The 21,272-nt window shown below is 40.5% G+C and overlaps 1 protein-coding gene across 1 annotated transcript in view; it reads left to right on the top strand.

Annotated features, from left to right (window-relative positions):
* CCDC171 (coiled-coil domain containing 171) overlaps positions 1 to 19,954 on the top strand; it is a 378,568-nt gene extending 358,614 nt beyond the window's left edge. The window contains exon 28 of the mRNA XM_062208207.1: positions 19,613 to 19,954. Coding sequence (XP_062064191.1) covers positions 19,613 to 19,840 — 228 coding nt within the window. The 3' untranslated portion in view covers positions 19,841 to 19,954. The remainder of the gene's footprint in view (positions 1 to 19,612) is intronic.
* Positions 19,955 to 21,272: the final 1,318 nt, after the last annotated feature.

Genomic DNA, 21,272 nt, shown 5'->3' with positions numbered 1-21,272 from the left:
CCACATTTAGCTTATAATAGAATCTTTTTCTCAAGAGAATATGAAAATTGACAATTAATGCAGTAGAATAAGCGATGCATTTTACTTCAATGTAGAAAATCTAGCTTTAGGGAGCTAGGATTTGTGCCTGGTTGACTTGAGAATGGACTTTTGCCTAGGTAACTTTTCTCTTGTCTTTTGTCCAAGGCTGCTTTCCTTCTTTTTTTTTCTTAGAGGCCTAAGGTTAATGTGTCATAATGATAGCCACCAGAAGCTCACGAAAGGTAAACACAGAGAAAAATAGTGAGGTCCCTTCTGAAACTTTGGAAATGAGAAATTGAAGAAAGCTGGAATTAAACTTTGTAAAATAAAAGTATTTTCAGCAAGAGAAGAGTTTAATGTGAAAACATGTCCTACTTGTTGGGATTTGTTTTTGGAATACAGATTAGAAGTCCTTTCATGCATTCAACAACAGGCAGGTATATGGAGTATCTCTTCTCTACTTGCTACCCCGTGGCCACTGATAACACATAAACAGAGTAGCCTGGGCCTTCAAAGAATGAGCACCCCAGCCAGCACTGTTTGGTTAGAATGTACAGTGATGCTGGAGATGTGGTGTTGAGCACTTGGAATGTGGCTAGTGGGACTGAGGAACTGAACTTTAATTTAATTTAAACTTTAATTAATTTACAATTAGATAGCTATATATGGCTACCATATAAAAAAGTGCAGATCCAAGCAAGCAGAGGACTATGATAAGATGCTACACATATTGTGAAAGGGTAGGGGGCTGTTATGATAACCTGAGGACATCTAGACCTCCATGTAAAGTAATAGATGGCAGGGAAGCTTTAGGGGAACAGTCATACTTGAAGTAAGTTTTAAAAAACAGCAGGAGGTTGGGCCAGCGCTGTGGCATAGCTGCTAAGGCTGCCGCCTGCAGTGCCAGCATCCCATATGGGCGCTGGTTCGAGTCCCGGCTGCTCCACTTCCAATCCAGCTCTCTACTACGACGTGGGAAAGCAGTAGAAGTTGGCTCAAATCCTTGGGTCCCTGCACCCACGTGGGAGACCTGGAGGAAGTGCCTGGCTCTTGGCTTTGGATTGGCTCAGCTCCACTGTTGTGGCCATCTGGAGAGAGAACCAGTGGATGGAAGATCTCTTTCCCTCTCTCTGCCTCTGATTCTCTGTAACACTGCCTTTCAAATAAATAAATAAACCTTTAAAGAATGAGCATTTTCATTGGTGCTAGAGAGCAAAGATGTTGTGTGGGAAATTACCTTATGGCATCGATAGCTTCCAAGCACACTCTCGGACAAGTTATCCCAGAGATCATAGAACAGAAGATCTCATGGAAGAGATTAAAATCACATGCTTTATGGAATTAATTAAAACATACAGTGAAAAGCAAGAAGAGACATGGTAGAGAGCAAGCAGGTGAAAGGACTGCATTCCTAGGACTTCTTCTGTGCTGTGTCAGCCTTCTCCCCTCTAGGGACCAGGTTTGAAGTCTGAAAAGGGAGCCTGGAGGACAGAAGGTGCCTGGAGCCCCTTGCACACCCTGTCATTTAGGAAGGCTGCAGAGATAAATGTGCCTGGCTAGCACTTACAGTTTGACATTTTGGCTGCTGAACAGCTTTGGGTTTAACGAAAGTTCTAGGGCCTGTTTAAAAAGGACATTAGCTTAAAGGTGGCATTATCGCTCTACCTTACGAGATGGTCCTTCCATCCCTTTCTGTTTGTAAAGTAACATGTCTTATAGGGTGCTAGCTCACTATGCTGGGCATGCAGATTCCCATGTCTCACACATGGCTTGCAGATTCATTGTCTGTGGTTAACACTTCTTCAGAGTTTCATCTGTCCTATTTCTTGTGCTCAGTAGAAAGTTACATATTTCCAAGTAATAAGCAAATATACAATAAAGAGATGAAGTAGGAAACAGAAATCTGAAAGGATGGTGTTTATGCAAATTATAAGTGCATTTGTACCAGAGAAAATGAAGAGGCACCTCAATAACTGGTAAGGGTTATAGTCAAGAGCTTGGAGAGCTAAGCCAGAATCATTGTCTCGTGGAGACCCTTCTCTGAGCCCAAGCTGTGTTTCAGACAAGTCTAGGCTTTTCTGAAAAATCAGATATGCAGGCAGTTAGGGAGTTAATTTGGATGAGAGCTCTGTCTATGGAGAAGCAAGCTTAGTGGAGGCTTTGTGAGCAAGTGCCACAGAAGGAAGGGCAAAGTGGAGAGGGCTGCCCAATGCCTCTCCTCCATGCAGGCCTACGGCCTGGCATCCGCCCTCTCAGGCAAAGGGCCTGCAGAGGGGAGCTGAGAGAAACATCTTGTGACAGACCCTGCAAAACACTGGCTTCCAGTCAGAGTCGCCACAGTGTTCCAGGAACAGAGAGGGAGGGATAGCCATATGGACAACCTGTATCGTGACATCACCTACGTGGCCCATGGAGCCCCTCTAACACAGTGGAGGCAGGCCTTGGTGGAGGGATTACAGCTGCCCAGCAGTTCTTGATGGGTATGATGGGTGTCACGTGAGCAAGTCAGGGAAGAACCACGGAAATCTGATTCTGGTCTGTATCCACAGAGCCTGAGACTGGGAAACTTCCAGAGCCATTGTGCATCAAAGCACATGCTATGAGAACAGCAGGTGTGTGGTTCTATACTATTTCAGCAGATTACAATCTTAAGGAGAAATGGCTCAAGGTGCATATTAGTTTAGTCAAGAACTAGTAACCAATCCTGAGGACAGGGAATGTTTATGTGTTCAGTGCTGTATTCTGGTACCTGGAACAGTATCTGGCACATTGTAGAATCCTGATAGCTTCTGCACAGGAAAGGAAATAATTAGCAGAGTGAAGAGAAAATTAGAATTAGAAGAAAATATTTGCAAATCACACATCAGATAAAGGGCTCATATCCAAAATTTATAAGGCAATCAAACTCACTAATAAGGAAACAAGTAGTTCTACTGAAGAAAGGGGCACAGAAATTTCTCAAAAATATGACACATAGAAGGACAAAGGCTATATTAAAAACTGTGAGCATCACCAGTCATCAGGGAAATGTAAATTAAAACCACAATGAGGTATCATATCAGACTCATCAGAACGGCTGTTACCAAAAAGATGAAAGGTAGCTAGTGTTGGCAAGAATGTGAAGAAAAGAGAACCTGTGTTCACTGTGGGTGAGAATGTAAATTAGAGCAGCAATTTTGGAAAATAGTATGGAGGTTCTGCCAAAACAAAAAATAGGATTACCATATGATCCAACAGTCCCACTTCTGAGTGTATTTCCAGAGGAACTGGAATCGTTCTGTCAAAGAGATGTCTACATATCCATGTTCACTGCAGCATTGTTCACAGTAGCTAAGATTTGGAAACCATCTAAGTGTCCATAAGAAAGTGAATGGATAAAAAAGATTGTGATGTGTATATACAATGGCCTACCATTCATCCTTAAAAAGAACACAATTTGGTCATTTGTAACAATGAATCACTATCTGGATAATTGTATCTGTAGATGCTCCACAACTCAAGAGCAGAAGTCTCAGAACTACTGCTGGAGGTAGCAGGAATTCTGTGTTCTGTGGACATTACTCAGTCCAAATCTGTTAAGCTCTTCCAAACCTCCAGAGAATGGTTTCACAGTTAAAGGTGCATATGACAGAAATCTATTGCTATCTGCACCTGTCTTCTGTTTCCTTCCCCGACAGTGACAAAATTTTAAACCACCCATCAGAATTCTTTTTACATTTTATTATCTTTGATTTCTTAAAGGGTCTTGATTGTTGGCTGTTCCTCAGCTAAAATTCATGGCACTTTGCTATATTGTTGGCATTTATGAAATCTAAAGTGTTACATATAAAGTTATTTATTTAATTATAAAAGCAGTCTAGGCACAGAAAGACAAATATTTCATACATAGTCTCACATGTGAAATATGACAATTTAAACTCGTAAAACTAGATGGCAGAATGGCAACTGCCAGAGGCTGCGGGGTCAGGTGGACAGGGAAAGTGGAATTGTTGGTTAATTGGTACAAGCTTTCATTTAGTAGGAAAGTTTTGGTTGAACTCTTATGCAGCAAGGCAACTACAGTTAATAATAGAACATTGCATACTTTTAAATTGCTAAACGAGGGATTTTTAATATTCTTACTATAGAAAGATAAGTATATGAGGTGATGATACGTTAAATGAACCTTATCTTCTCATTTCACAATGTACATATGTATGTATATATATGTATATATAGTAGCAACATATTTTACTCTAGAAATACATAAAAATACTGCCAATAAAGTCAAATTTAGCAAAAAGCTTTAACAAATGGGCTAATTTAGGATTCTAACAATAAATATGTTTAGATATGCCTTTTGCTTTATAGATTTGATAATGTAGGGAGTTGATTTCTGAAATATAACCTGTAGGTCTATTACTTTGGAATTCTGCAGTTGTTATATTATTCTCACAGTTTTATAGAACTTTCTCTTGAAACATGGGTTTGGTTTGTGACTGCTGGAAATGGCCGAGTTTTATCAGAAATAACATTCTTTTCTATCACGTAAAGGAAATATCATTACCAGCTAAGTGATTTGTTTTGGAGCATACTCCCCACTGCTAGTGACTTGAAAGAATTCCACAGATATGACCCCAGATCACATGATTTCTCTTACATCTGAAGTGCTTCTCTCTCACTCACACATAGAGAAACCACATTCTTTTAACTGAAGGTAGGAGGTACCTTCAGGAAGGCCCTGCCATAGAATTGCTCAAAGGGTCCACAGCCCTGGAGAATACAGAACTGGTATTTGGATGGTCAGCAGGGAAATAGAAGTAAAGACTGACTATGTATGGGGTAGAAGTTTCGCCTAGCAGTTAAGATGCCTGCATCCTATAATCAGAGTGCCTGGGTTCAATACCTGCCTTCAGCTTCTAACTCCAGCTTCCTGCCAGTGCAGGCCCTGGGAGGCAGTAGTGATGGCTCAAATAATTGGGTTCCTTCCAACCATGTGGGAGATCTGGATGAGCACCCAGCTTTGGTCTTCTCCCAAGCTCTACCTTTATGGACATTTGGATCAGTGGATGGGAGCCCTCTCTCATTCTCTCGCTCTCACTCTCTTTCTCTTTCTCTCATAAATAAGTAAGTAAATACTTAAAAACAGAACACCATTTGTAGCATCTCTTGGAGAATTATTGGGGATTTTAGGTGTGATATGATGGAATAATAGGTAGCATGACTTAATAGCAGGGAAAAGGAGGGGCATGGAAAGAGTGTTTTTCAATTTTGTAAAATGTGAATTCATTGCCAATTTTGCTCAGATATGTGATTGACTGGTACTAACTTTAAATTCTAAATGATTCCACTTTCTGTTGCTTCTCTGTACCTCAATGAATGGTCAGTAATTCCACTCAGAGAAAAACATGCTGCTAAATGTTCTAAGTTTATAGCTTTCAGATTGTTATGAAATTTTTGACATTGAATTAAAAAAGGTTTATAACTTTAAGAGGAAATTCTTCAGTAATGAAAAAGTGGTCAGAAAATTTTTGCCTAATAGTTCCCTGAGAGAGTGTAACATGTATACATTTTGACCACATGAGTTGTAATTTGGCAGCTGGAAGTGCTATTTGGAGTGGAATGAGGGCACACAAGTAGCCACTGTGCCTAAGGAGTTGTGTTTATGCATAGTAGAGGTGCAAGTCACTCAGTATAATTGTGTAGGCATTCATTCAGTGTCAGATTGAGAATGTGCTGTTGATATCTGAAAATGTTGAAATAAGAGTGTTCTCTGTTAAATAAAAATCTTTTCAAAACTCACCAAACACTTGGTTAAGACCTACCCTCTGAGACCGTTAACTAATCAATTACATTTTCATTTTGGTCACACATTTCAGAGTCATAACTACACTAAAATATATAGTTTCAGTATATATAAAATTAGTCTTTTAAATAAAGCATTTGAGTTATAAAATGCTTATGTGTAATTTGGAAAATGCAGAGGAATAGAGAAAAAATTTCAACAATTCCAATATCTCAAAATAAGTACCATATGGAATTTTGTGTACTGCTTTTTCATGTATATAGTCTTGCTCAAGAGTCAGCGAAATACAGCCTGTGAGCCCAGTCCACCTACCACCTGTTTTTGTATGGCCTGTGAGCTTAGAATGACTTTAACATTTTAAACGGTTGGAGAAAAAACAAAGAAGAATGGTATTTCATGACAGACACATGAAAATTATGTGAAATCCGAATTTCAGTGTCCATAAATAAACTCTTATCAGACCATGGCTTGCTGGTTCACTTAAATATCATCTACGGATACTTTTTTGCTACAGCTGCAGGGATTATTAGTAGTTATTCCAGAGAATAAATAGTCTGCAAAGCATACAATATTTATTCTTTGACCTTTTACCCCCTAAATTTACTAACCCTTGGTCAGACCTAAGCATTCATCCACATTATCCAAAAAATATGACTGTGAATTTTATAGCTACATAATATTCTACCATGGTAGTTAGATTATTTATAATTTTTCTATTATTAATATGAGGAACCTAATCATAAATGGAATTATTGGATTAAATAGAACTGACCATTTCAGACAGTTGCCCAGTTATAGTCCAAGTAGTTCTGTCAACTCATATAATGATGAGCAACTTATGAATGCCTGTTTCACAAAGCTTTCTTAATATTTAGTGTTGTGATTGTTAAAATTTAATTTTCATTGTAAAATAATCTGATTTTACTTTTCCATTTTTGATTACTATTATAGTAACAGTTTTCCTCCATTTTCATGTTAATCAGCTATACGTTTTACTTTTGTGAGCTGCCAGTTCATAATCTTTGCTCATGATTAAAATACTTTTAAAGATAAAAAAAATGAGTAGAAAAAAAATAAAATTTCAAAACTCACAAAACTTTTTTTCCCTAACCCACAATCCAATTACAGAGAGGTAGAGGCAGAGACACACAGAGAGAGGTCTTTCATCCACTGGTTCACTCCCCAAATGGCAATGGCCGGAACTGGGCCAATCCGAAGCCAGGAGCCTGGAGCTTCCAGGTCTCCCACGTGAGTGCAGGGACCCAAGGACTTGGGCCATCTTCTACTGCTTTTCCAGGCCATAGCAGAGAGCTGGATCAGAAGTGGAGCAGCCAGGACGCAAACCAGCACCCATAGCAGCTTTACCGGCTTTACCTGCTATGCCACAGCACTAGCCCCAATTCCATTTTCTAAAGACAATTTTCTTTTTCTTTTTTTTTTTTAAATTTTTTTTTGACAGGCAGAGTGGACAGTGAGAGAGAGAGAGAGAGACAGAGAGAAAGGTCTTCCTTTGCCTTTGGTTCACCCTCCAATGGCCGCCGTGGCCGGCATGCTGCAGCTGGTGCACCACGCTGATCCGAAGCCAGGGGCCAGGTGCTTCTCCTGGTCTCCCATGCAGGTGCAGGGCTCAAGGATTTGGGCCATCCTCCACTGCACTCCGGGCCACAGCAGAGAGCTGGCCTGGAAGAGGGGCAACTGGGACAGAATCCGGCACCCCGACCGGGACTAGAACCCAGTGTGCCGGCACCGCAAGGCGGAGGATTAGCCTGTTGAGCCACAGTGCCAGCCTCTAAAGACAATTTTCATAAGATTCTTTTTGTCAGAAAAAAATAGTGAGATATATATATATATATATATATAAGTATTTATATATGTGTGTGGTTTTGCTTATTTTAAAAATACAAATATATATATTTTATATACTGTATGTTGTATGTATACAAATAGTCCTCAACTTAAAATGATTTGACTTCGTTTTTTTTATGATTTATTCGTTATTTATTTGAAAGGCAGAGTTACAGAGAGAGGAGGAGAGGGAGAGAGAGCAATCTTTTATCTGCTGGTTCACTCTTCAAATGGCTGCAACAGCCAGGGTTTGGCCAGACTGAAGCCAGTGACCTAGAGCTTCTTCCAGGTCTCCCACATGGGTGCAGGGGCCCAAGGACTTGAGCCATCTTTTGCTGCTTTCCCAGGCACATCAGCAGGGATCTGGATTGGAAATCGAGCAGCCGGGTCTTGAATAGGTGCCCATATGGGATGCCGGCTTAATCTGCTATGCTAGAACACAGGCCCCAGGTTACATTTTTTTTTTTTTGAAAATACTTATTTGTTTATTTGAAAGACAGAGTTACAAAAAGATAACAAGAGAAGAGAGAGAGATCTTCCTCCCTAAATGGCCGCAACTGCCAGGGCTGGGTTGGGCTGAAGCCAGGAACCTGGAACTCCATCTCACATGGGTGGCAGGGGCCCAAGTACTTGATCTGTCTTCCTCTGCTTTCCCAGGTGCATTAGCAGGGAGCTGGATTAGAAGTGGAGCAGCTGGGACCATTGTTCATATGTGATGCTGTCATTGCAGATGGCGGCTTAACCTGCTACACCACAATGTTGGCCCCCATGATTTATAGGTTTTTTTGACTTTACAAAGATATAAGAGTAATACTTAGGGCTGGTGCTGTGTCATGGCAGATAAAGTTGCCACCTGCAGTGCTGGCATCCCTTTATGGACACCGGTTTGAGTCCGGGCTGCTCCACTTCAGATCCAGCTCTCTGCTATGGCCTGGGAAAGCAATAGATGATGGCCCAAGTCCTTGGGCCTCTGCACTCATGTGGGAGACCTGGAAGAAGCTTCTGGCTCCTGGCTTCAGATCAGCATAACTCCGGCCATTGTGGCCAACTTGGGAGTGAACAAGCAGATGGAAGACCTCTCTCTCTCTCTCTCTCTTTCTCTTTCTCTTTCTCCTTCTCTCTCTGTGTAACTCTGACTTTCAAATAAATAAATATTTTTTTTAAAAAATACACATTTGGCAGGAATATTACTTTGTATTTTGCATCTTGAGCTCCTGGGCTAGTGATATATAATAAGAAACTTATATGTGATATTGGGCAGTGGCAGTGATACTGATACAACTGATAATCTAGTGTACTGTGTTTCCTAAGCTTTCATGTCCAATAGGTCCAGGTGTGTTACGTGCATTTCCAACTTACAATATTAAAATTAAGGATGGGTTTATTGAGGCGTGACCCATTGATAAGTCAAGACATATCCATATATATGTATATATTTGTGTACACACACACACACAATTTTGAACCTTCTTTCCTTACTTGGAAATATTTTTGTATCAACAGTTACATTTTTTCCTTATTTTTTGAGTGTTTGTATTATATGGTTGTGTCAGACCTCATTTAAATAGTGAAGTCTCCTTGGTTGATGGAGACTTTAGTTTTATTTAACACACATTTTTTCTGTTAAAAAATGCTTCAATGAACACATCTGTATACTTGTCTCAATGATCTTTTGTGAGTGTAATCATAGCAGGAATACCTCCAGTGCAATTGTTGTGTCAAAAGGTAGGTACATATAAAATTATGTCTTCCAGGCACTGACATTGTGGTGCAGCAGGTTAAGCTGCTGCTTACAATACTGGCATCCCATATACGAGTGCTGTTTTGAGTCCTGGCTGTTCTACTGTGCTTCAGCTTCCCACTAATGCACCTGGGAAGGCAGCAGAGGATGATCCAAATGCTTTGACCCTTGCCATCCTTGTGAGAGACAAGGATAGAGTTCCTGACTCCTGGCTTTGACCAATCCAGACTTGACTATTGTGGACATTTAGGGAGTGAAACAGTGGAAGAAAGACCTCCTTCTCACTGTCACTTCCTCTATCCCTGTTGCTCTGCCTTTTAAATAAATAAACTTTTAAAAATACATAAATACATCCTTGACTTTTTTTTTTTAAAGATTTACCTATTTATTTGAAAGGCAGAGTCACAGAGAGAGAGAAGGAGACATACACACACACACACACACAGAATCTTCCATCTGCTGATTTTTTCACTTCTCCAAATGGCCACCACAGTCAGGACTGGGCCAGACCAAAGCCAGGAGCCAGGAGCTTCTTCTGGGTCTCCCATATGGGTGCAGGAGCCCAGGGACTTGGGCATCTTCTGCTGCTTTCCCAGGTGCATTAGCAGGGAGCTGGATTGGAAGTGGAGCAGCCAGGACTTGAACTAGTGCCCATGTTGGATACCAGTGCTGTAGCCCATAGCTTTAACTTTCTGCTCCACAGTGCTCACCCTGACAAATAAGTCTTTTAAAAATAATTTGCACCAGCTCGCATCCATCCCTACCTGCGTGGCATACATTGCTTATTTCTCTTTCCAGCAGTGGGTATTGCCAGACAGACATCTATACTTTTGTCTGTCTGGTAGGTGAAAAGTATCCTTCATCGGCATGTTTTATATTGCAGTTATTTTTTGAAGATTTATGTATTTATTCATTTGGAAGGCAAAGTGACAGCGATTGAGATTGAGAGAGGTCTTCCATCTACTGGTTCACTCCCCAAATAACCACAGCAGCCAGTATTGGGTCATGCTGAATCTAGGAGCCAGAAACACCATTCAGGTCTCCTACACGGTTAGCAAAAGTTCAAGAACTTTAGACTGTCATCTGCTGCCTTCCCAGGATCATTAGTAGGAAGCTGGATTAAAAGAGGAGCAGAGCAGCTGGACTTGAACCGGCATTCCAGTGTAGGATGCTCATATCACAAGCAGTGGCTTAACCTGCTGCACCACAATACTAGCCCCTATGTTGCATCTCTTTACTTATGAATGAAGGCTATCACCTTTTCTTATGTTTATTGCTTATTATGCATCACTTTCAAACAGTCAATTTGTATTTGAGGCAATTTCTGCCAGTGGTTTCCTTGTATCTGTTTTCTCTTTGTTTCTTAGTAATGCCACTTTGGGATATTGCCTAAGCTGCTTAGGGGGAAAAAAAAAGAAAAATAAGCCACATTTCCTAGACTACCGCAAAGCTAAGTTAGCCGTATGACCTAACTTCTAACCAATGGGATAAAAGCAAAAGTGTTTAGTTGTAGAAAGTGTCTTCAAATATGGTAGTAGTACCTCCTTTGTTCCACCTTCTCTCATGGTTAGAATGAAGACATATTAGCTAGAAGATGAGTGACCATTTTTTTTTAAGATTGTATTTATTTACTTGAGAGAGTTACAGACAGAGAGAAAAAGAAGCAAAGAAAGGTTTTCCATCTGCTGGTTCACTCCCCAAATGGCCTCAGTGGCCAGAGCTGAGCTGATCTGAAGCCAGAAGCCAAGAATTCTTCCAGGTATCCCACACAGCTGCAGGGGCCCAAGCACTTGGGCCATCTTCTACTGCTTTCCCAGGCCATAGAAGAAAACTGAATTGGAAGAAAGCACATGGGACACGAACCAGCACCTATATGGATATTGGCACTGCAGGCACAGCCATTTTTGCCATTTTTGCCCATGAGGTAGAAACCACATTCTTTTTTTTTTTTTTTTAAAGATTTATTTTATTTATCTGAAAGAGTTACAGAGAGAGGTAGAGACAGAAAGAGAGGTCTTCCATCCACTGGTTCACTCCCCGGATGACTGCAATGGCCAGAGCTTCACTGATCCAAAGGCAGGAGCCAGGAGCTTCTTCCGGGCCTCCCACGTGGGTACAGGGGCCCAAGGACTTGGGCCATCTTCTACTGCTTTCCCAGGCCATAGCAGAGAGCTGGATTGGAAGAGGAGCAGCTAGGACTAGAACCCGGTGCCCATATGGGATGCTGGCACTTCAGGCCAGGACTTTAACCCGCTGTGCCACAGCACTGGCCCCAGAAACTACATTCTGAGCTTTGGATCCCAAGAAATAAGCAACCTGGATTCATGATATATTCATGCAGCTGTATCAGAGAAAAATAAACTTGCTTATCTCAGTGGAGTTATTTTGGATTTTCTGTTAGAACTGAGCTCAATATATCACTCTTAGTCTATTTTTGAATTAGAGTCTTCTAATTGATTTGCATGAGCCTTTTGCAAATTAAGAATTTCATGTCAGGGGCCAGCTTTGTGGTGTAGCAGGTAAAGCTGCCTCCTGCTACGCCAGCATCCCATATGGGTGCCAGTTAGGGTCCCGGCTGCTGCACTTCTGATCCAGCTCCCTGTAATGTGCCTAGGAAAAGCAGCAGACAGTGGGCCAAGTGCTTAGGCCCCTGCTACTCTCATGGGAGACCTGAAAGAAGCTCCTAGTTCCTGGCTGCAGCCTGGCCCCAGCACTGGCCATTGCACCCAACTGGGGAGAGGGGTGAACGAGTGGATGGAAGATCTCTCTCTCTGTCTGTCTCTCCCTCTGTCTCTGTAACTCTGATTTTCAAATAAATAAATATACCTTTTAAAAAATATAAAAATATCTCATCTTGTGGGTTGTTTTGCATATTTCACATATTTTTACCAGTTTGTTATTTTTTCCAATGGTATTTTTCCACACTTTAAAATAATAAACACCTTTTAAAACTGTCTATTTAGCTAGCTATATGTATGTATTTGAAAGGCAGAATGATGGGGGAGATAGGGAGAGAGAGAGAACATCTTCTATCCATTGGTTCATGCCCCAAAGGCCTACAATAGCCAGAGGTTGGCCAGGCTGAAGCCAGAAGCCAGGAACTCAATCCAAGTCTCCCACATGTATGGTAGGGACCCAAGTACTTGAGTCATCATTGCTGCCTTCTACGGTGGGCGTTAGCTGGCAGCCGAATTGGTCGTGGAGGCAGGACTTGATCTGAGGCATCCCAAATGGTGGGTGGCCCAGCCAGTATATTTAAATTTTAATTCATTCATTTTTTGTACCTTTCAACATATTTGAGTGTATTTGCATTTTAAATTCTCTCTGAGTTGTTTGGGAATGTATGTTGGTAAGATGCAGGGGAGAAATGCCTGTTTTGCATTTTCTGGTCATTTGTGGCACTTTGGTCAGGTGTGTCAAGATTGGCAGGATAGGAGCAAATGGGGTATGAAGGAAACTAGGAAGAGAAAGAACAAAAGCCATCTGGGAAAATTCTTCAACTCTTTCCAACCTTAAACGTGTCAGGAAATCTAAGTATCCAAGAGAAGAAAATGAGAACTGTTATCTTGTCAGGCACAAGACATTTTTTAAAAGTAATTTAAAATTAAAGTTTAGGCCGGCGCCGTGGCTCAACAGGCTAATCCTCCGCCTTGCGGCGCCGGCACACCGGGTTCTAGTCCCGGTCGGGGCACCGATCCTGTCCCGGTTGCCCCTCTTCCAGGCCAGCTCTCTGCTGTGGCCAGGGAGTGCAGTGGAGGATGGCCCAAGTGCTTGGGCCCTGCACCCCATGGGAGACCAGGAGAAGTACCTGGCTCCTGCCATCGGAACAGCGCGGTGCGCCGGCCGCAGCGCGCTACCGCGGCGGCCATTGGAGGGTGAACCAACGGCAAAAGGAAGACCTTTCTCTCTGTCTCTCTCTCTCTCTCACTGTCCACTCTGCCTGTCAAAAAAAAAAAAAAATTAAAAAAAAAAATTAAAGTTTAAATGTTCTAGTGTAATTTAAAACTTCAGTGCTAAATTTCACCATCGAGTATAACAACATACAAACTCCTTTGGTAGAAGGACTAGAACTTTGATTCTGTGTTAATGCCAGTGCCGTGGGTTATTTAAACATTGGACTATAATAAAATATGCCATTAATAGTATAAACACTTACTTTTAGCCTCTAGCATAATGTATGTACTTTGATTTTCCTGTTTCCCAGAGATTTGTTGGACCTTTCCTGTGTTTGTGACATGGCTCTAGATAGGACATAAACTTGAAACTGCATCTTCTGTGGCCCACATCCTAAGAGAGTGGTCCAGCATATGAGTAAGATCAAGCATCCCTTTCTACCACTACCATGCTGTGCAACCAGGGGCAATTATTCTTTCTTCTGAGCCTGTAGTTAGTTGCTTCAGCTATAAAATGAGGATAGTAGTAATACTTTCTGCTTGAGTCTTTGTGAATGTTCAGCTGATGCCTATAGAGCTAAGCCTAGCACAGTGCTTGGTATATATGTACAATACATGTTGGCTATAATTTTTATTCTGAACTTATTATAATTTGAGTGGAGTAGAAAGAGAAGTGAAAAGCAACTATTATATCCCATGCATCTGTGTGTGTCATATTTTATTTAATCATCATAACAACCCTATGGAAGTTAAGGATATAGGCTCACTCAAAGATTAAATAATTTTTAAAAAATCACACAATAAAATTTGGAACCCAGATCCCTCCAACTTCCAAGCCTATATCCTCTCCACTCCACTGTGACATTTCTTATTGGGCATAATCTCTATATGAATGAAATAACAAGATAACAATATATGAACAAAATCATGAAGTAATAATATAAGTGATTTGTTCATTCAGTGCTTCATCAATTAGGCATTTTCTATTTAGAAACAAATACTCTGCAAAGTGCTGGGAATAGGAAATCATGATGTCATCATACTACATGTTCATATTTTTAGTTCATAGTTTGTAGTGTTTATAGGGGAAATATAAAGGTATAAAAATAATGTAAAATAGTCAAATAAGTGCTTGTAAAGGAATGTAAAGTGTGAATGGATGTTATAGTTTAACTGTAGTGGGGGAATGGTGAGAATGGGTTCTGGAAAGGTTTTACCAAAGAGTAAACTCTGACTGCAGTTTGAAAGGTGAGGAATTTGTGCAACAAGGGGCAGAAGCCAATGGACAGGAGGGACTTGCATGGTGTCAGAGAGGAAATGGTAGACAAAGCTGCACAGTGCTTGTGAGCCAGGCTGCAGAGAGCTGCAAAGTCACACAGCAAAGGGCGTGCTATGGTGGAGCGCGAAGAATGGAAGCCATTAATTCAGTTAGTCTTCCATATCAACCAAGTGGTAGAGGCTGAATTTGAACCAGACAGACTGATTCTAGAACTGGGGTTCCTGAACAAATGCTAACAATTTGCTTGAGGACAAAAAAGGCTGTGATGTGAATCAAATATGTTGTTAATCTCTTCTACCTCTCTTTTCTGATTTGTTTCTATATCTATAATTGTGCTTCTTAATCTCTATGTATTTAGAGCTCTTAGGGCATTTCCTATGTGCAGTGCCCCAGTGACTCGCATTTCCCCCTGTGCCTTCTTGTCAGAGAGCTAACGAGCCAAACTAGCCTGTACCTAGGTTTAGTGACTTTTTGAAAGACTGCAAGAAGGTTTAGAAATGGAAAGTGTACTACAGAGTTTAAATTGTTATCTGTTTTTTTTTTTTTTTTTTGGATCACGTGCAGTATATATTCCTTCTCCTTAAAAATAACCTATCTGGGGTTGGCATTGTGGTGTAGTGGGTAAAGCCTCATGATGCCAGCCAGCATCCCAAATGGGCACTGGTTCAAGTCCTGGCTGCTCCACTTCCCATCCAGATCCCTGCTAATGGCCTGGGAAAAGCAGTGGAAGATGGCCCAAATATCTGGCCTTCTGCACCTATGTAGGAGACCCAGGTGAAACTCTGGCTCTTGGGTTTGGCCTGACCCAGCCCTGGCCATTGCAGCCATCTGGGGAGTGAACCAGCAGATGGAAGATCTCTCTCTTTCTCTCCCTCCCTCCCTCCCTCCTTCTCCCTCTCTCTCTATAACTCTGATTTTTAAATAAAATAAATGTCATATATATATATATATCCTCTAAAAATATTTTTAAAGTTTTATATTTATTTGAAAGAGAGAAAAAGATAGACAGACAGACACATAGAAATCTCCCATCCTCTATCTCACTCCCCAAATTCCCACAACAGCTGGGGCTGGGTCAAGCTGAAACCAGAAGCCAGGAACTCAATCTGGGTCTCCTATGTGGATGGCAAGGATCGAAGTACTGGAGTCATCACTACTGCCTACCAGTGTTAACATTAGTGGAAAGCTGGAAGCAAGAGAGGAACCAAGACTCAAACCCAAACCCTCCTACACTGGAAGGGGATGTCCCTAGTGGCTTCTTAACTACTTCATCAAATATACCAAATATCCACTCCCTCTTCAGTATTATATTTGGTAAACCTGATGTCTAGGTTAATGTCACCCATACAGTTAGTTAATATTGCATCATATGCTATCACACATGGAATTATGATGGACTTAATAGAACTTCAAAACTGGAAAGAGTTCAACCCTTATTTTCTAGGCATTGGAAGTGAGTCTTGAATGAATTAATTCACCTGCCCAGAATGACCCAGATTTGAGAGGAGAAATGTAATCCACCAACCTCTGGTCTGGTATTGTTTTTGTCACACTATGTACTTGGCATAATCTCCATGCAGTACTACTCAGACTTACTAAGTCACGTTTTCCCCTCACTTTTTTATAATACTAAATTCTAGAAGACTTTACTTGAACATAAATGATACACAAGAGACAAATGACTTGGTGTTATTGTTTCAGAAGCCTTGGTTGGCAAAAGGGCTTTGATTTATAGACAACTTATTGAATGATTTCTTTATTATTAGGCTAATGCATTATTTACTTATTTTTGTTTGGAAAATGTCCTTAGGAAATGAAGATAGTAAAGCCTTGAAAAATGGCTAGTGGATGTCTCCAATTACTATATTTCATATGATTTTTAAAATGCAGAGACTTAGTGAACACGTTTTGCATTGTGAATATGTATTTAACTGATGTACTATAACACTTCAAATAGAATCATTTATAGCTTATTGAGTAAATAAGAGTGCTTCATAAAGATTCACATGATGTCTAGATTTTATTTCAGGTGACTAATTTCCTTCTGAAAAGTTGCCTAAACTTAGATTTACGTAAGAGACTACCAGAACACCTCATCAGCTTAGAAAGTAGTGTAAATGACCAGGACTTTACAGATTAAAAAAAAAAAAAAAAAAGCAGGATCAGGTAGTGAATATTAACTTCTGGTAGTCTCTGACAAAAATTTATTTAGCTGTCTTCTACTCTCTGTGTTACCTTAAAAATAAGTTTTATTGTATGTTTCTGGATATTATTTGCAACAAGAAAGATAGTTCATATTTACCTGTCATTTTAATGTCACATTCTCAAATAAAAATTTCACCAGACTTTTTGCTGGCTTCTTTTTAAGCTATTAAGTGACTTAAAATCAGATTTTATCTCATTTCATGGGAAAAAATGTTTTCTAACACTGTAACAGATGATCCCAGTAGTAAAAGCAATCATTTGTTTTAATTTACACAAAAGTGAGTCTGTTTACCTGTTTACCTTTGGAGATACATGTCCTCAAGGAAATCAGTCTCTCCCTGTCTGTTTCATCTTCTGAGGTTTTTAGGTTATCCTCCATGTTGAGGACATAAGGTCAGAAGATAGTGCGTAAAAAGTGAGACATTTGAAATACTAGAGAAATACTCAACACCCCATTTCAAGGTGATTTAGTCCAAGAAATGTTAGATTAGATGAAAGTGTGCTTTCAGACACCAAAGTAGAAAACAGACATATCAAAAAGTACGGTGAGAAAAGGCACAGGAAGGGCCCTGTGTGGAGCAGCGAGATCTGTAGAGATACGAGCAGTTAATAAAAACGTCCCTAAAGTGCTGCCTTCCCAATTTTGCCGTGCATTAGGTTCATGGACTCACAAGAACACATTTCTTTGCACCATAATAAACTTAGCTCTTAATTCCATTTTCCACATACTTTTGAAGTACTCTTATATTTTATTAAAAAATTACGTCACTTTGTAACCCATAAATAAACAGCAGTATAATTTGTTAATACACACAAAAAACCATAAAGACAAAATTCTGAAGCCTTGCTTGACCACATTCTTTTACAGTACCAAAGAATATCATGGCTGTCACTAAGTTTCGTTCAGAAAGTCAGGCCCCGCCATCTGCTCCTCCAGCATTTCCCTTACACTCATGTCTGGGAGAATGAGAAGTTAGAAGATGGCACCAAAGTGTTTAGAGGAGCCAAACCTGTCAGGTGATGAGGCTGCCAATGCAGACACATGGCTCAGGAAAAGCATCAGAAAGCTGGTTGTAGCAACAGTAAAAGGGTAGGCATCTATGCAGCCAGCCTTGGACAGACATGCTCAGGCCTGGAATTAAGGTTCTGCAAATGAAAACTCATCAGCGCTGCTAATGAGGGTCAGCTCCTGATTTTGGAAGTTCTTCTCTTTCCACCGGGATGAGCTAAGTCTTCTCTTTCATGCTGCTATTCAAGTGGCCATTTTAGGTGTTTTTTTATTTTCCAGCATAAAAAGAGATGATTTCCGTCAGCTAGAGACTGCAGTGGAGTATCAAGAAATCAAAAGAACAGAGATCAAAGAAAATTGCTGAACCAGGTGTTAGATGCAGACATTGATTTTTCTCCAGTTGTAGTTAAAAAAAAATCTACAAAAATGGCAACTCATACAACAGTTGAATTTCTAATACTTTGCTAAAGCCTATGATAGTTTCCCTCTTAGTTTTCACACATAGAAGCAGTTTTGTACACATGACATAATAAAGCGGACCCTTGTACTTTACATATTTTTGTTATTAAAACTGTAAAAAGGAGTACAAAATGTTTTTTTTTTTTTAAATTCTATAGTATAGAATATGCTGTTTGGTGGAGATACTTAGGACCAGACTTGTCACCTCAGCAACGTTTATTCCTTGGAATCTGGAAAGTTCTGAATATGTTGATCACTGTGGAATCTGGAAAGTTGATCACTGTTTTCCTACTAGCATAAAATAGTACTTCTAAGATTTCATTCATGTTAAATATTAGCTACCAATTACTGATGTTACCTCAGGCTTAAATGTGTAGCTATACCAGCAGTGTTTTAAAATAGATGACAAACTGTTTTCTTGTTGCAATCCTTTCTTTTGATACATGACTTACAAATACTTGTTGCAGGCTGTCTTTATCAAAATATTACTACTATAGGTAAAGGCAAAAAGTTGTTCTCACTAGACATTTATAGAAGTCACTGAGATTGACTTATATTTCTTTTTTTTTTTTTTGACAGGCAGAGTGGACAGTGAGAGAGAGAGACAGAGAGAAAGGTCTTCCTTTTGCCGTTGGTTCACCCTCCAATGGCCGCCGCGGTAGCGCGCTGCGGCCGGCGCACCGCGCTATTCCGATGGCAGGAGCCAGGTGCTTCTCCTGGTCTCCCATGGGGTGCAGGGCCCAAGCACTTGGGCCATCCTCCACTGCACTCCCTGGCCACAGCAGAGAGCTGGCCTGGAAGAGGGGCAACCGGGACAGGATCGGTGCCCCGACCGGGACTAGAACCCGGTGTGCCGGCGCCGCAAGGCGGAGGATTAGCCTAGTGAGCCGCGGCGCCGGCCATTGACTTATATTTCTTTGTGCTACATCTGTCAATTATATAAGCCAGGTTTCTGGATTAAAAATAACTCATAGTCTACTTTCTATGCAGTCTAATCTCCCCTACTTGATGTCACATGTTATGTAGCTGATGAAATAAATACCATTAGCCTTGACTTCTGTAAATGGCCAGTGGATTAAGTCTGAGGTGACAGTGTGTGATTGTATTGATTCTGTATACAGTAGCTTCATCAAGTTCTAGACGCAGTTTTGGTGTTTAAGCAAACCCCTGCTTTCTTAAGAAGTTTATAACATATAGCAAGTAAGGGAGTTCAATCACACTCAGAAAATGATTTAAAATGCATATGTTGTCTAGTGAGGATTTAGATGGTAATTGCCATCCCATTTTATATTTCAGTGGTTATTAGTCCACTGCCTTGTTTGTGGTTTTAGACTCTGAGTTTTCATTGCTATGTCTATTTTTTTTTCTGTCACAGACGGGATCACGAGACCATTCAAATCTTTCCATTCCTTCAAGACCTGCTCTTGCTGCTGATACAATTGGTGTTGGGGATTTTTTGCCTTTGGAAGGTGAACTTGATACAACTTACACTTTCCTAAAGGAGACATTTATAAACTCTGCGCCCCATGCTCTGACATCATCTCACTCCTCTCCGGCGACCATGTCTGCTAATGCCAGAAGACCAAGTCAGACTGGGCTGTGACTTTGTGAGAAGCACAAGAGAAGGAAGAGTTAACAGTACCATTAAAATTGTTTTGAAGGGGGCTCTCCCTAGTTGAATTTTGTTTCAGCACAAGTGGCAATGGGTTTTTTTTAAAAAAACTGTGGGATGTCTTGATGTGTGCGAGTATCTCTCCTTGAATAATGAAATCCCTAACTTTTTTTCTCTCTAAGTTTTATTTATTATCCCAGTTGCTCATTTTTATGTAACATATTTTTAAATGTTAAAGAATGACACATTTTGGGTAATTTCCCTCAGACTTAAAAAAATCAATAAGCCATTTTAGTCTCTATCTATCAAAGTTGTTTCATACTTGTCTATTTTAGAGCAAGGCTGCAATACTCTAATAGGATTGAGAGAGCTCTTTGAAATGTATGCCAATGATTCCTGTCATTTCATGGCAGCCCTGCCATGGTTCACTGAGCCCCTCTTCTCTCTTGTCAGCTCAACTGAAGACAAGCATTTAGTTGCAAACTTTAAGCAGGTTGTGCAAAACAGAAATGATGTGACTGCTTCTCCTCCCGCACAATAATGTCACTCCTGGTCAATGTGAGAAGGTCAGGTTGCTCCTTGTAAAGCTACATGATACCGCTTGCCCATTTGAACAAGTTAAGTTAACTGCTGCGTCTGGTCCCTGCAGGCACTGGAAACTCATCCCTTTATCAGGTCTGCATTTGATAACAAAGTGGAGCAATTGTGCGGGGAGCATTTCTGTGTTGAGCTTAGGCACTTTATAAGGACAGTTCCCACACCAGTATAGCAGGTGATATGTTTAGTATAAGCCGAAAAACTTCAAGGAAATGGCTGTTTTGACCTTCAAAATAGACTCCTTTCTTGTTTTTTGTTGTTGGTAGGACCCAAGAGTGACGCCCATCTTTGATGCTGACAGAATTTAAAACAAGGCCATTGCCCTGCATTTTCTGCCTTGTAGCACACAAAAGTAAAATTGTATGTCAGGCCGAGATGTCGGGGAGCTGACAAGATGCCCCAGTGACATTTCAGCTAGAAAGAGCAAGTGTCTTGCAACCAAGTGGTCAAATATCAAATAATAGGTCAAGCAGGAAGGAGCTGAGTTCTAACCACAAAGAGGTTTCTGGTAACTTACTTGACAAGCTTTTGGGCGCTTTGTGGCTTGACAAAGTGATGTTCTGTTGGGTATCGCTAGACAGACTGTTCTTTATCGCCTTCAGAAGATCAGACATTGACATTGATTAAACTCTTTAACCCTTAAAGGTTAAATCCTTGCAGTTTGCATCATGGTAAGTGAAGAACAAAGAATATTTGTGATACGTATTTGTTTTTGTATTAATCATTTCACTCCCCAGTGATATTAGCTTCTGATGTGAATTGTAGTTTTTGACAAAGAATTTTGATATGAAATCTATATTTTATCTACTGTTTTTCATTATGGATG

This window comes from Lepus europaeus, chromosome 12, assembly GCF_033115175.1.
Source record: "Lepus europaeus isolate LE1 chromosome 12, mLepTim1.pri, whole genome shotgun sequence".
NCBI classification, from domain to species: Eukaryota; Metazoa; Chordata; class Mammalia; order Lagomorpha; family Leporidae; genus Lepus; species Lepus europaeus.
This window is presented reverse-complemented; position numbering and strand designations above follow the sequence as displayed.